At 37.4% G+C, this 15,493-nt stretch overlaps 1 protein-coding gene across 2 annotated transcripts in view; it reads left to right on the forward strand.

Moving 5' to 3' along the window:
* The window catches only part of LOC129730168 (myosin-I heavy chain), a 233,401-nt gene that overhangs the window by 92,655 nt on the left and 125,253 nt on the right, over positions 1-15,493 (forward strand). For both annotated transcript variants that reach the window (XM_055689272.1, XM_055689273.1), the window contains exons 3-4: positions 2,529-3,647; positions 3,714-3,967. In XM_055689272.1, the coding sequence (XP_055545247.1) occupies positions 2,851-3,647; positions 3,714-3,967 (1,051 nt within the window). In that variant the 5' untranslated portion in view covers positions 2,529-2,850. The remainder of the gene's footprint in view (positions 1-2,528; positions 3,648-3,713; positions 3,968-15,493) is intronic.

Genomic DNA, 15,493 nt, shown 5'->3' on the forward strand with positions numbered 1-15,493 from the left:
CCACACACTTTCGAAAGTTAGACGAAACAAAGCACATTAATAACACACTGGTTCCTGTACAAGCCACAGGTTGAAATATTTTGGATATTAGCCAATTTCTCAATTATTTTGGATGTTAGCCAAAATTGTTTCACATTTGCCTTCTTAAATGCATTTTTCGACAATCGGCTTCCATAGGGACCTTGTTTAAGGTGTTTACCATCACGAAAAACTGTTTTCTCGTTTTTGGTAAAAATGGCATATTAGCCAATTTTTGAATTACGGACAGTGTAAAGTATCAGCCAGGTCAAAAACAATTGATTGAAATACTTGCCCTATGTTGCGTGGAATTGCACAGGTTTTTCAGTTGATCCACTAAGGACATTCAGCAGCAAAAGTACCGAGCAAATCCGTGTTGATCACTATTTTTTTGTAAGATTTGGACCACTGTGACCATTATTTTGATCTTCTGTGGTATGTGTTGATCACTAACTACTATTATTAATTTTCATTTTTCAAAATACCATTTTTTCTACTTCTAAAATTTTAAAGAACTTGCCCCCCCCCCCCCTAATCGAGATTCTGGCTACGCCCATGATCAACATGTGTCGCAATAAACAGGGTAGGCCTCCCGATGCAAAAAAAAGGATTCAAATGTATCCCAACATCCGCCTTAGTTGAGTAACAGTTTACTAAACTTCAGTTCAACTGAAGTAAAGTTGTTTGATGGCAACTTGTATATTGAAATCTACATAGTTTACTATTAAATTCAGAATATTTGTCTTCTAACATCACATACAAAAAAGTCATTCTGTGCAACAACGCAGCTCCCGATTCTGTTCATTTTCTGTTAATTATTTTGTCTCGGATTTTATAGCATCATTGCGTTAGTTTAGAAATCGTCTACCGCTAGCATCAACAATTAGTTTAGAAACGACCGTTACGATTTCGATAGAGGGTTTCAGAAGAGACTTGAAAGTTATCATCCAAAAGAAAACATGCTCATAGCTGTCAATTCTAATAATGAATGGCGATATTTGTTTTCAATGGCGTTCCGTGAAGATTAGGGTTAATCTTCAGAAAATGATTCGGTTATATCGAACCGCTGGATATCATCTAGGAATGAATATATTTAGAACGTTATACAAATTAGTATTACTCACGTCAATTCGGATGATACAAATATCAACCGTCCGAAAACGGAACTATGGGCTCTTCGTTGTATAATTAATTGTAATCATTCCTATTGCTTTCGGAAAACAACAAGCTGTGCTCTAATGGCCACGCTATCTACGAGACTAAAACTCCAGTCGGGAATCTTGTGAATTTTTCGAATGAGCTCAGCATGTGGTTCTCTTTTCCTAGCCAAGACCAGTCGAAATACAAAAAAAGGTTCGAATGATAATTTATCTGCGATGACGATGGGATAACGTCTTAATTCATGGATCTATAACGATCAAATTGATGCCAAAACAAAACGATCGTTAAAATACGTGTTAATGAGAGGTTTATTAAGTAACCGAAACGATATTTCAAGTCATTCCCATTGATATACGTGTGAAGTAGTTGCTTTTATGACTGGCTATAAAGTGGTCGACATTGGACACAGGGCATCAGTTAATTTTTATATTACAATTTGCTATCGTCAGTTTTTTTCTGCGAACTTTGTTATAACTCCTATTTTATCACAAATAAAAACAAATTAAACAGATCTCTTTAATTATACTGAGATTTAAAAAAGTATTCCGAAGAAGTAAGCAAACTTTATTCCCACGGATTATGAACATGTGAGGAGAAGAACAATAAAATAATTGCAACATCACGAAATATCGTGGATCGGTTTATGGTAGAACACCACATTATTGGGAGCAGTTATTTATTTTACAAGCCTTTTTTCTGGTAAATTGGTACTAATTATAATATGCATATATAGAGAAGCTAGGTACAATTAGTATGGTAAAATAAAATTGTGGGGCCATGGCACATAAATCCACATATTCTCACACCACCCTGAAAAACATAAGGCGTCCATTCTCACGTAAATATCATGCTTCATTCGGCGGTAATGTACCGATAGCCCTGCGGGTAGCCAACGTGCCGCCCGGCAGTGTGTCGGCAGGGAAGCAAAGATAGCAGTAGGCAGGTACTACGCATAGGATACAGCATAACTACATACTTGCATGCTGCGTCGGAAAATACAAATCTTCAATTGGGTATTCCATCATTGAAGCATGTTGCTGGAAAAGGGGGCGGCCTCTTGCATCGTGCAATACAATCGTAGCTATGTGGTGAACGTTCGTATGTTCCGGGGGATTTCGCACATCAATTTTTACACATTGTTATTTGTTACATGCATATGCAAAAGTTTCTTACAGCATATTAAAATAAACCCTATGGGTAAGAAAACTGTGAGAAAATTCCAATGTAATATTTTCAAATTCGATGCTGATAGCCAATGAAATGTGTATTACTTTAATATTTATTTTTAAATTTATTACGTATCATTCATAAACAATTATGATAACCTTTTCTTTTCATTTCTTACTCAGATTCTACTCAGAAATAGCTCCACTCCACTCAAAACACCTGCTATAGACACTGCAAGGATGGTGTGAGTAAAAAAAAAATTAAAATTGTCAAACACCAGATAAAGAAACTAGCTCACAGTACATTTGAGGTCCGGTCGGGCAGCCGGATTGGTCGATGAAAATAAAATGAAACAAAAGCCAACGGATTCCAAACGACATTTTTCCTCGAAAATTGTATAAAACTGCTTCCCCTGTCTGCGGCCGGTAACCCTGTCGTCCATCACAGGAAGAGTGCACGGCTCTCGAAACCAGTTCCAGCCCGATGCGAAGTTGACATGGTGACATGTTGCTGCCAGACCAAACGTACGAACAGGCCAACCACCATCAGGACTACTTACGACCATATGATGAATTTAACCGAATCATCGATCTGAAAGAAATCGATGTCAAACGGCTGCAGCGCAACATTTTCGACAGTGACAACGGCGACGAGTTTATGGTGCTGACGAATAATGAGATGAAATTTTGTCAAACTAGTCGACAGAGCGGTTGCAGTTCGGTGCCAAGCGGCACTGGAGTGAGCGCCGGTGGGCCTGAGTCCAATGGGTGCTGCGGTGCTGGGGGGAAAAGTCCTGGACAGGATGACACTGACAGTGCTATTTGGAGCACCAGAGAACAATGGAAAAGTAAGAATAACAATGGTAAAATTGTATCGAACGCCTCTGTTCGCGAGGGAGTAAGCGGTATGATGAGCGGCGGTAGTCCTGGGGAATGGAGGAGCAGGAGAGGACGACGACATCAGCGATCGCGTCGAGCGACGAATGACAGCAACTGCAGTAGTCTCACTAGTGATATCCAAACGGATCTTGGCAGTGAAGAAGAAGCAGAAGGACGTCGAGAAAATCCATCGCGGGGCCAGAGGACGAATGTGGACGAACAGGAAACCGATTACGACAAGACGTCGGATTTTTTCAACAACATTCCAGAGTTTCAAGGTGAATCTCTGGGTCCGTTCAGCTTGAACAATAAGAACGATTTGAACATCCGAACCAACATCGATATCCTGCGTGCTTGCGAACTGTTTCTGATGCGCAACCGTATCCGGCCGGATTTTTTCTGCAAGTACAAAAAAGTCATCAAGTAAGTTTATGGCAGAGCGAATGTGATGTGTAGGATCTAATTAATCGCTTGTCTGTTTGTTTTTAGTGCCTCCGTATCGGCACCTTCGTCGTTTCCACTTTCGCGAACGAGAACCCCCGTTGACAGTACCTCTCGCAAGCCAAAAAGTCTTTCGCCACCGATGCACCGACCACCTTCGTCACGATCGAATCTCGGACAAACCCTGACCAAACCTGTCATCGCGGCTACGGTCGCCCCCACCGTTTCCGCGGTGAATGCGATCTACAGCGTACCGAATCGTGCCGCTAAGCGGAGACGATTTATTGTGAATTCAACTATGGGTAAGTAGCTTGATTTCATTTGTCGAGAAACTTACTTTAATGGATATTAATGGTCAGTGGGTACCGTGGGTACCGAATTGCTTACACCGTGCTGGCGTGGTGGGAGACGGTAGTTGAAAGCGTTTTAGTCTTACATATTTTTGGTGCCATGATATTCTTATGGAAACGCTAATTAATAGGTTATTCACACAAACAACTTATTCACATTCATATATATTGATAATCTATTTGGTTAACCATTACACAATAATATGCCGAATAAATGAGCTTATAACCTGAATAACGAATGTGTCTCAACAATGACGTATGTTTTGTTTAAACATTTAATCCTGCTTAGGTAATGAATCAAATAAAAGCATTCAACAGGCTGAGTCTTGACATTGACGTCCATGGAGGTTTCAAACAACAATTATAGATTGATTGTATTGTATCGTTTTCCCGGGCTTGAACTTTTGCACGGTTTTCATGCGAATTTGCAGTTTTTTCGTACGGATTTCCCAGGAAAGCTGGTTTTCAATTTTTTTTTCAGGGTGTCGGTTAAATTTCTAAAATCATACTTTTAAATATTCAATGATTTCATCTGATTTTTTTTCTAGCGAAAAATCGATTCGCTGGGGCTGAAATAAAAGAGCAAAAAGAGTTATAGGGGACTGGTATTTGTGAAAAAATTGTTTAAATGAATAAAAAATTGTTAGTTTATTATAGTTAGCTAACTGGATAAATCTATTTGCATTCTATGGTATAAATTATACTAAAATAACACGGCTCAAACTGGATAACAATGAAAAATAAAAGATTATAGCTTTTTAACCATTTCTGTGAATTTTGGTGCTCCCGGTGAGCAATAACTTTACGACACATGTCTGGTGACCATAAAAAGGAACATTATAAAATTATCTCAAGTTAACACTACTTAACATCATTGGGGGCTTTGAGGTTGATAATGTTCAACGCCTGCTGGACAATGAGAAAACCCCAATTTTTTTCAAGAGCACAGCTGGGTTTTAGCTTCAACAAATAAGCAAATATAAAATGATCTAAAAACACGCAAAAACTGTAAGTAGAGAAAAACTGTCCTAGAATGGATTGCAGGGAACTGAAAATGTCTTTTAAAAATAGACACCACAAAAAATATTTTTTGACTGGAAAAAATCAAATTAACTCTAAGTTTTAATGTGAAAAAGTGTGTATTTAGGATTAGGATTAGCATTCTTAAAATAAAACTAAACTTTTGAAAAAGAAATTGTCTTGCACAAAGGCTTGATATTCTCCTCAAATTCAGCAGAGCGAATATTTACCGTTCATTTCATGTCCAGCATGGGCGCTGCGTGTAATATTTTTTCGCGATGCACTTTTTTCTTTTGTGCTGTCTTTCTGCTGCTCGCAGAAAAACTAACACACTTGCTCCTTATACCACAGATGAGTGAAACGAGAATGGCGAACCACTCTAGGGAGAATACACAGAAGTACACCGCGGTGTGCATTGCTGAGATAAATTCGATAGCATTCGAAGAGCATACATGCGTGACGAGCGGCTGGAATTTTTTTTCAGCTTGAGATGCAAAGCAAACAACGCAATACACTTTCTTACCTAGATTATCCCTAGACACACAGTGAAAGCACTGCAGTGAACTCTGTTGTGTAGTTATTGAACATATTGTTCTTTCATGTGAGAAAGATCAGACAAGTTTATTTTATCTCTGAATATTTCAGATTCCACCGCGGTGTTTTTTGCGTGCTTCTCAGATGCACAAATTCATTGCTCTATTAAAGCAAGTGCGTCGCTTTGCTTACCAGTGTGACAGCAGTTGTTCTCGCAGTGAAAGATAAATTCCTACACGGTAGTGTTTCTCTGAGAAGAATAGACAAACCTACTTGCACCGTTCTTTACTGGACTTTTCACTAAAAGTTTTGGAACAACGTCAAGTTATTTAAAATGAAAAAAAAAACGTTTTCGTGTCTATGAAACATCTTTAACGTGAAATAGTGTTGGACACGAAAAAGTTTAAGTCAGAATTTATATCTTAGGAGTATATCTAAAAAACCTAATTTGAAAAAAAAAACCAGGATGAGCGTTGTTCTTAAACCACTTTTTGTCTTTTAAACAAATTCTTTTCAGTTTACAACCCAAATTCAGTTTTTTGACGTAGGACTACGTCTTTGTTTTCTATACTAGATTACATTTTGTGAAATTGAAAATGAAGCTGGCAAATGTTGCGTCAGATTTCAAACCATTATAGCAAGTGAACGACTTAATGCATCTTAGTCATTTATATGTCGGTGGATAAATAAAATGTGTAACAATTATTTGATGTAATGTTTAACATTGTTGTTTTACTGCTTAATGGTGAAAAAATGTGAAAAGTTCCAAGGTCAAGCTTTCCCATACATTTTCCTTGCTATTCCCATGTTTCCCGAGCACGGATAACAATAACATGGACGGAATGAATTCCACTGCCTACATATTTTGACTCAACACAGTGTTTTGTTCCGTTTGTCTTTCTCTAAACTGCGTGGCCACGCCTTCATTGCAACAATCTACGCTGAACGCGATATTAGGAAACGAGAGCTGCATACGAGTCAACTTCCAGGCACTGCGGAACATGTTACCTTTATTTTGCATACGGCAGCAACAGTTACCATCGTACGCTGCAGGATATTTTGCTGGTGTAGCTACTGGAGGGCACAGCGGAGACCATATTTTATTATGCGCGGCCAAGCAAAATATTCAATGCTACCGGTGGTGGTGCGATCATCCACGTTCCGTAGCACACATTTCGAGCTGAAGATTATGGAATCAGTTCTTTTCAGAACTATAAATGCTTGAAAATAAGAGTTATGAGAATTTTCACAACTGCTACTAGTGTGAAATTTTCATGTATTCATGCATCGTTATTTTTACAATAACGACCATCAAATATAAACTGTAATGTTGCCTATAAACAGTTTATCGTGTCAAATAAATGTTGTGTGAACAAAAAAAAAAACAGTTTATCGCAGCATATAATATATCGTCGGTTTCGTGCAACACTGGCACAACTCAAGAAATTAAGTTTGAGAAAAGCGCGTTTGAAAATTAGCGTCGAAAAATTACTTTTTTATTTTCAAGAAAACTTCATGTTCATGATTTCTAATCTTCATTTAACAATTTCGATTCTATTTACACACGTTATGAGCATGTTGTACATATCGAAAATTATTTTTACTAATTTTATTAAGAAATTTCAATTTGTGCAGCAAAGGCACATCTACTCATAACTCTGTAATTTTTGTGAAATTTTGAAACGGGGTTTCGTGGGAAGCAAATTTACAGTGGCCTCGTTTGCCACCAAAAGCTCAAAAAGGCAAAATTTTGAGTTGTGGCAGTGTTGCACGAAGCCGACGATATATATTTAGTCCTACGTCACCATTTCATACAACCCCTAGGGCTGTATACCTTGTAGTATTTTCATTATTTTTAAAAGAAATTTCATAAAATTCTACGAAAACCACCTCTTGAAAACTTTTCACTAACTCTTGTCATTATCGTACGTGGATAAGACGTATAAGCGTTCAGCAGCAAAAATACGAAATAACCCAACTAGTAGTGTTATCCTTACCTTTCTTTTTCGCCTTATATTATTTGTTACAACACATTAGCACTTCAATGGGATCCTAAAGTTTTAAACGGTTTTCTGATTTTTATATATCAGCTGGAAGAATGCAATTTTCTGAGCAAAACGTGATTTCTAAAAAATGTTTATCATTTTCCTTTGATTTTTAAATGGAGGATAAAAATCTGCTCGATTTGCCTTAAATGACAATTCTCTCATATACCGTACATGGGCGAAACCGTTTCGCCGAAACGTCATCTAAGACCTTTCGAGCAGTTTTTTTAATCTTCATTTAAAAATCGAAGGAAAACGATAAACATTTTTAAAAAATCACGTTTTGCTCAGAAAACGCGGCTTTCCAAATGATATATAAAAACTGGTATAGCTTTAGGACCCAATTCTTAAAACAAAGAACCTAACAGACTAACAGTCTCTACGTCTTTTATATGCTGGAAATAATAATTTTTTTGACTACGAACAGCGCAACTACAGCAAATATTTAAACATATAAAAAAGGAGTTCCGTCTGTATGTCTGTCTGTCTGTCTGATCCTAATTCTAAGTACTTAAGTACTGAACCGATCGACGTGACAATTTATGTGTAGAAGTTTTTGGGGCCGTGATTAGGATAGTTTGAAACTCCTTCATTTTCTGAAAGGGAGAGCTTCCATACAAGTAAAAAACAAATTTCAGCATGACTCGATAGTTGATAAAGCAAATGGAATCGAGCTCGGCATGTTAAGATTTTTGGGAGCAAGGAATTTTTCTACGGTGGTTCGACACCCCTTTCTCCCCCTACACGCAAAATTTCAAGCTTATATCATCATGTTCTCTCAAAACGCACATTAAATGCTGTGGCTTTGTACAACAAATGTGCCAAAAGGATAACGCAACAGTTGCGTAATGAATACATTGACAGAGATCGAAATCAGAATATGTATAATTTACACAAAATTGTGATGTTAAGGTAGACTTTGGCTTGCAACTCGGCACAGGAGTCCGAAGTAGATACCAACTGACACCCTTGCAGTATTCTACGAGTGAACTGAATCACTATGGTCCGTAGATTTCCTTGACTGCTTTTTATTCTCAGGAACGAACTGAATCGACGGAATATGAATATTCATGCAAAAGCCCTGTATTTAAATACATTCATTCTTTCGAAGCTCTTGTATATAGCGCAAGTAATACCACCGAGTGATCTGAAATTAGGAAAAATGAAAGCTGCAATTGGCAAGTTTCTTTGGGGTAGCAGTATTTCCAAAGTTGATCGAAATCAGTTGCATTTGAGATGTGAAGATGGTGGCATCGGACTGGTTGATGTAGCAAGCAAAAGCAAAGCTCTGTTCATGAAAAATATCCTTTATGACCAGTCAGGAAACAACAATGCAAACGAAGGATACCTGTTAAAGTTAAATCATTTGAGCTAACTATCCCGAAATGGTAAAGAATGGATCATCGAAGCTAAATTTTTGAAGCAGAATTTCGATTTGAAGTCTGTTATGTTGATTATGTTGATATTGCTATTTTATTGACAGCAAGTGTGTGGTTCTTAAGGTTGAAATTAATTTTCCCCTTGTGCAGTTGGAAAACATTTGGGAAAATATCATATCCTGCTTTTTGTCGATGGAGGACAGTCACGATTGTATTTTTTCGTTAACGGTTTGATACCAAATAAAGAAAAGTTATTAAACTACGGCATTGGTCGTCTTCAAAGTTCCAATTGTGACATATGTTTATTACTAGATGACAACAAGCATCAAGTCTGGACATGGGTCAATGAAGTGCTACGTAAGCATTTAAAACTAAAGTTTTAAGAATGCAGAGAGTATTCTTGCGTGGAGAGTGAACCCAAAAAACCAACGACAGAAAGCTGCCTTATGGATAGTGTGTAGGATCATTAGTTTCAATTTGTACAGAGAAGGTAATCTATTTAATTAAAAGGTGAGAGAAATGCGATGGAACAACAGACATGTATTTCGAAGACATTTTGGTAAATATTGTAATTTTAACTAGATTTGTAATGTTATGTAACCAAGAAATGCAGAAATAAATTCCAATTATATTTAAAAAAAATCGCTATGATTTCCTGAAGAACGGACTTTTCTTTGTGAACGAACTGAATCGTTATGTTTCCACAAAAGAATTTACAAACAGAAAGATTTTATTAATGAAATTTACAGGATTTTTATACCTGCACTATCTTAAATGTAAAGTACATACTAACAATAAGAAAGAAAGAGAAGGGATTCCTTCCTTCGTTAAGAATGGCTAGATATAAGTCAATGCGCGAAACAAGAATAGAAATTCATTCATACAACTCGATATACTTACTAATACATGCATTTTGAGATGCATCTCGCTTATCCTGATAAGGCGTCGTACACAAATTACGTAACGGATGAAGGGGAGGGGGGTCTGTGTAATGTCCACGGTCCATACAAATTTTTTTGAATTTATATAGGCTGTTGTCCATGGTTTAAAATTCGTAAAAATCTTTCAACGTGGTATGTGGATGGCCCCTAATAAGCACCGTTGAGACAAGATGCACCGATTTACAATGGAGAAACATTTTAATAACAAAACAATAATTTTATTATTATATACATTATTGCATGCAATATATTATATACAATACAATGTCAGAAATTGTAAATAAATACAAAAAAAAATTTTTGTTGCATATACATAAGTATTTTTAGCTCTTCAGTTGCTGTTTTCCATCAGCTAAAAGTATTATTGCATCGAATATATGTCGAGTAACAAATTGCTGATGAAATATCGGTAAGTTTCAAAAAGAATTACCGTTATATAACCAGAAACATTCTTTCATTACGATCGGGGCATAACGCTTCCCGTGGCAAAAGGACTCTTTGTAAACAAATCTTTTGCTTCATTTCGTTTCCAGCATTGTCCGGAAGTCCTATCAGCGGTCATGGACCGTTGAACAGCTACGATCGGTGCAAGAGGCAATCAAAAGCGGTTTTTTTCAAAAATCATGCCGCTAGAGTGTGTGGAATTCCAAAGAAAACCATTTTGCCCTTATTTATTAGATAACAAGCATTCTGCCCCGTGGACGTGGTGCATTTCACCTCATTTGCATGGTGCCTCTTGCCCCTTTGTTGCGGTGCATTTTGCCCCAGCAAGGGTGCATTTTGTCTCGATTGACGACTTTTATAAATTGTTGCACTCACTTAAAAAATGTGTGTTATGCATTTTCCATAATGTTTCAGCATCAGAGTTTGAATAAAGGTTTATATGACTTGATCAGTATACACTATTGGTTTCATCTCTCAGCTTTAACAATAATATACTCTGCTTTCGTTAACTGCTGCGTTTTACTCCAGGAACCCCTACGTTTGCCTTTGCTCTACATTGCTTAACAAAAATTCTCTGTTTTGTAGGAAAATTATAGCCTCTCCGGAGAGGAATCCCAAATGTGTTGCTTTTGTTACGTAATACTGATCTGAGCCCCCCTCACTCCCCTGTTTATCAAGTCGAGGGTACCCTTCCACCCTCTTCCCTGAGAACGTTACGTGATTGATGAACGCCGCCTAGGAATTTATGAGGCAACTAGACCTGTGCAATGTGGGCCAGCCGAGAAAAATACTCACACATATACAGTAAATGCTCAGTTGAGGGATGTCCAGGTAGGATTTATTATCAGATTTCTTTAAGATGAACCCAAAAAAAAAAATTTACATGCTGCCACTTGTTTATAAAATTAAAGTAATAGTCATTGCTGAAAAAAACCTTCATTAAACTTGATGAAAACTAGTGTCACTTGAGTTGATTATTTCCCGAATAAAAAAATAACGAAACGAAATTACAACTTTCAGTGGAAAAAAGAGAAGTCAAACATGAATTAGACTATTTTTTTCCATTACTAGAATGTTAAAATGGTCGTTCAAATCTGAGTTTTAATTCATTTAGCTTCGGTCATTTCCGTATGCAAGAGGTGACTTTTTGTTAAACTGAGAAATGAGAAATCTGCTGTGATACCGTGGAGTGTACTATTATTTCCATTCTATTTCTCTTAACGTCTATATCTTTTTTCTATATATTTATTAAAACTTTCAATACAATTGATTAAAAAGATCAAGCTCTTTCTATTAGATATAGCATAACTAATTAATTATTAGAGTCAAGATAACCAACTTGTACCTATGCCCAACGTCATGCAACGTTTTTCATTTTACTTTGTTTGCCCTCGTAATTGAATCCCGTATTGAATAAAGTAAATCCTCCCAATAAGGGTATAAGGGTATACTTCTTGCAATAAAATTGTAATAAAACCTGTGACCGCACAGGCCATCTAATTCACTCCGATTGTGCATGAGGAACGGTGAAGGTTTTACGATCATCTCGCCGACACCAATAAATCCAGTGAATTTTACGGCTCATTAACGAACGCTGGGTTCCGTTGGAAGCTCCCGGCTTTTCACGCAGGTTGCTTGTCATTGCTGCAGGAACCCCACGTTGCTGCTACTGGCGGTTGGCTGTTGATGGTTTTGAAGTGCGTGATTTCTGACAGATCAATCAGCGGTCTGTAGGGTATAAATTATCGTCTGCTGAAAGTAATTGGCGCAACCATATCATGTCAAACAGTTTATTATGGCTGTAACCTCTAATGAAGGCATTCTTAGCACCCGATTGGCGTTGATGTAAGGAACAGGTCGTCGATGTGTGGTCGGTCTTATCGCGATCTTGAGCAAAGATTTGCGATAAAGTGATCTTGGCAGATTGGGAGGCGGTGACGCCCTACAGCTACCGATCGGAGATAGAATAGCGCCTGTATAATGTATCAAGAAAACTCGATGAAGAAACAAGCCTGATGTCCGAAGCGGCCGTGGAACTTTCCAAAGGCGTGATCATATCTTATTATCATTATTACATTTTATGAGACATCTCCGACGCTATAGACAGGTGAGCCAGGCAGAATGCTGAAATCAATAAATATGTTGAATTGCAAGATTTCATGCAGAGTAATACTGATTAATTGACTACACCTCTTATGCACATAGATTTTGCTTTTATATTGACAGCATTAGAAGGCAAGTTTCCGGTTTTCTCCAAAGGCGGGAGCTATTTATAAATGCACGCAAAACATGCAGCGCAATTTTACCTAGCTTCACTGAGCGATTAATTCTGCAGTTTGCATTTTGTACGAAAGGGAAATACACGGCTTCTGCGTGTCTAATTTAGTATTCTTCAAGGTACAAACTAGTCCACTGCAACGTAATCCTTTCCCGAAGCTTTCAATTATTGCAAGGTTGGCGGCAAAACTGACTGGGGAGTCCCGGTGTGGATCTCTGACAAATCATTTTTCATTTTTATATTTATATTTCTAAATGTTGATGATTTGCTTCGTTTTTTGCTGGAGGCACATTAACAAATTATGCGCCGAAAGCGACGAACCGCAAGACCGGCTTGTCGGAATTTTCAACAGCTCATACAGCGGCTGCTAGTCTTGCCGCTTTAAAGCCAAGCAGCGCTCACGAAAGTAGGGGGCATCACGCCAAAATATGATAATTCAAGAATAAAAAGTATTAACAGTTTTTCGACAGATCACTCTTTCTTCTGTTGCGGGCTTGTCTTCCTATCTTAGGTAGCTTTTGTGTACAATTCGCTCATAATTCTTCATGGTTTGCTCGATCCCGGTTTCGCTTTTTCACTCGCGGCCAAGTTTTTGAACTGAACGCTCATTAGTGTTTTGCCGGGTTACAGCACAGGTATGGCCAAGCGGGTTGACTTACAGTGAGTAGAGTGTGAAAACTTAAACTTGCTCGCAAAGCTTCCGGATGACGGTTATGAATTTAATTTTGATTTACATAAATATGCTGGCGAGTACAAAAATTCATGAACTTGACCCAGGGAAAATATAAACGTAAAATATTTATTAGGTTAAGACTGGTACTGCCTCGAAAGTTGTTACTTTGTATTTAAACTGAAAACTATGCTAAATTTATGGAATGTTAGTCGTGTTAGTCGCTTGTGAAATCCATGGATTATTCATGAATGAAGTTGAATAGAGTAGATGTTCGAATGTTCATCCGAACTCCTTTTATTCTCATTACTCTTTTTTCTCGAATTCAGCAATAAATTTTTCCCTATTCCTGAAAAAAATTCCTATAATTTGACTAAATTGAGCGGGAGAAACATTCACTTTAAAAAATTTGACATTAAACTACGCAAATGAGAGTGTGAGTGATAAGATGTATATACATGTTGAGAAGAATATCGGAAAATATACTCTATATTTAACCTAATCCTTCTCCTTCTTTTCAAAAAAAATGCTCAAATTATGCCTGGTTTAGATTTATTCAATTTTTTAAATTTGACACACACTTCGTTTACATAAGGTTTGTTCCACTTAGTATTTGGCCGTTTCCTTTTATTTACTGCAGCGCCTATAGTTGTCGCACCGAGATACTAATGACAGCGTTTTAATCTGAAAGGTTTCTGACAGAGTACAGCGGTTGTATTTTGATGACATACGTCAAAATTAACTTTGTACAAATCCTGGGTCCTGAGATTAAATTTAAGGGGAATGCTAGGTAGGTAGGTTCAAATTTTTTCCGCGCATAATTTGGCCCGCAAGCTGATGATTTTGCAAGCCATTTGTAGCTGTGGAAAGAAGACAAAAATTTTCATCACTGGAGCAACCATGAATGGATAAGTTTACAAGGAGAAGTGTCTTCAGGAGATAGTTTTGCAACTCATCCAGTAACACGAAGGTTCCGCGAAGTTCTGATCCGATCTAGCTAGCTGCTACTACGCCCGGGATTTATTGGAATGGTACAAGCAGAATAACATGATGCTATCGAAAAAGGATCAATCCACCAAAATGCCCTGAGGTTCGTCCCATCAAAAGATATTGGGCAATATTCAAGCGTAAATTGAAGAAGTGTGGCAAATCAATCAAAACATCATCTGATATGACGAAGTGGTGGAAAAAATGACTGTTACGGTTGATGTTGCCACTGAGCAAAAATTTGTTGAGGGTATTCGACGGAAAGTTCGAGAATTCATCAGAACAGCAGACAAATAATTTTTCTTGTATTTCTTCCTTGAAGTTCAATGAAAACCCTGCAAAAACATATTTTTACCATTTTTGTACGTTATTTTTCCTTGGAGATATCGAAACTAGTATGCGGCCAAATTCTAAATGAAACAAACCTAAACCAAGTAAAATTCTATCAAAGTCAGATCCCATGCGTCTTTCAAACAATTTTCGAAGTTCCATCATTTTGATAGTTCCAACCGTTTTTTAGTTTTGACAAATTTTAACTGAAATAAAGTACCTATACCTATACCTATATGAACTGATCACTGGTCACTATTCCAGCAAATATCATTTCAAGCTAATAGGAAGGCTCGAAAATGACAACTGTAGATTTTGTTGTATACAGAGTGAAAGTGCTTATCATTTTTTGTGCAAATGCCCAGCAATGTTCACAAAACGGCGCAAATACTGTTAAGGGCCTGGAGAAGTGTGAGCTAGTTCGTTGAACAACGTTTTGAATTTTATTCATGGCATATGTTGCTGTAGTAGTCTATATGAGAAACAGCTTAAAGCAAAAGCAAAAGAGAACAGGCCACAAAAGATCTAAGTACTGGTCGCGGTAGTACCAATGTCCCCAACAAGGGAAAAAACTGAAGTAAATATTTTCCATTAAATTATTGGCTCTTTTCGAATGACAACAAGGGCAAACCTGTGTTGGCCACCTAGCTAACAATATCAGTTTTACGATGCACTTGAAAAAGTTTTGATTGGTTGTCTCTTAAAACCAGGCTCTCTCTCTGTCCTTTTTTAACTTTTCATGTTTTGGCTTTATAAACTTCATTGCTATTCTTTTTTGTTGCCTACTCATTTGGTTGACATGCGGTCGTCGTTGTTTCTCCCGTGGAAAACAAGGTGTCTAGTATCAGCA

This window comes from Wyeomyia smithii, chromosome 3 (genome assembly GCF_029784165.1).
Source record: "Wyeomyia smithii strain HCP4-BCI-WySm-NY-G18 chromosome 3, ASM2978416v1, whole genome shotgun sequence".
Classification (NCBI taxonomy): domain Eukaryota; kingdom Metazoa; phylum Arthropoda; class Insecta; order Diptera; family Culicidae; genus Wyeomyia; species Wyeomyia smithii.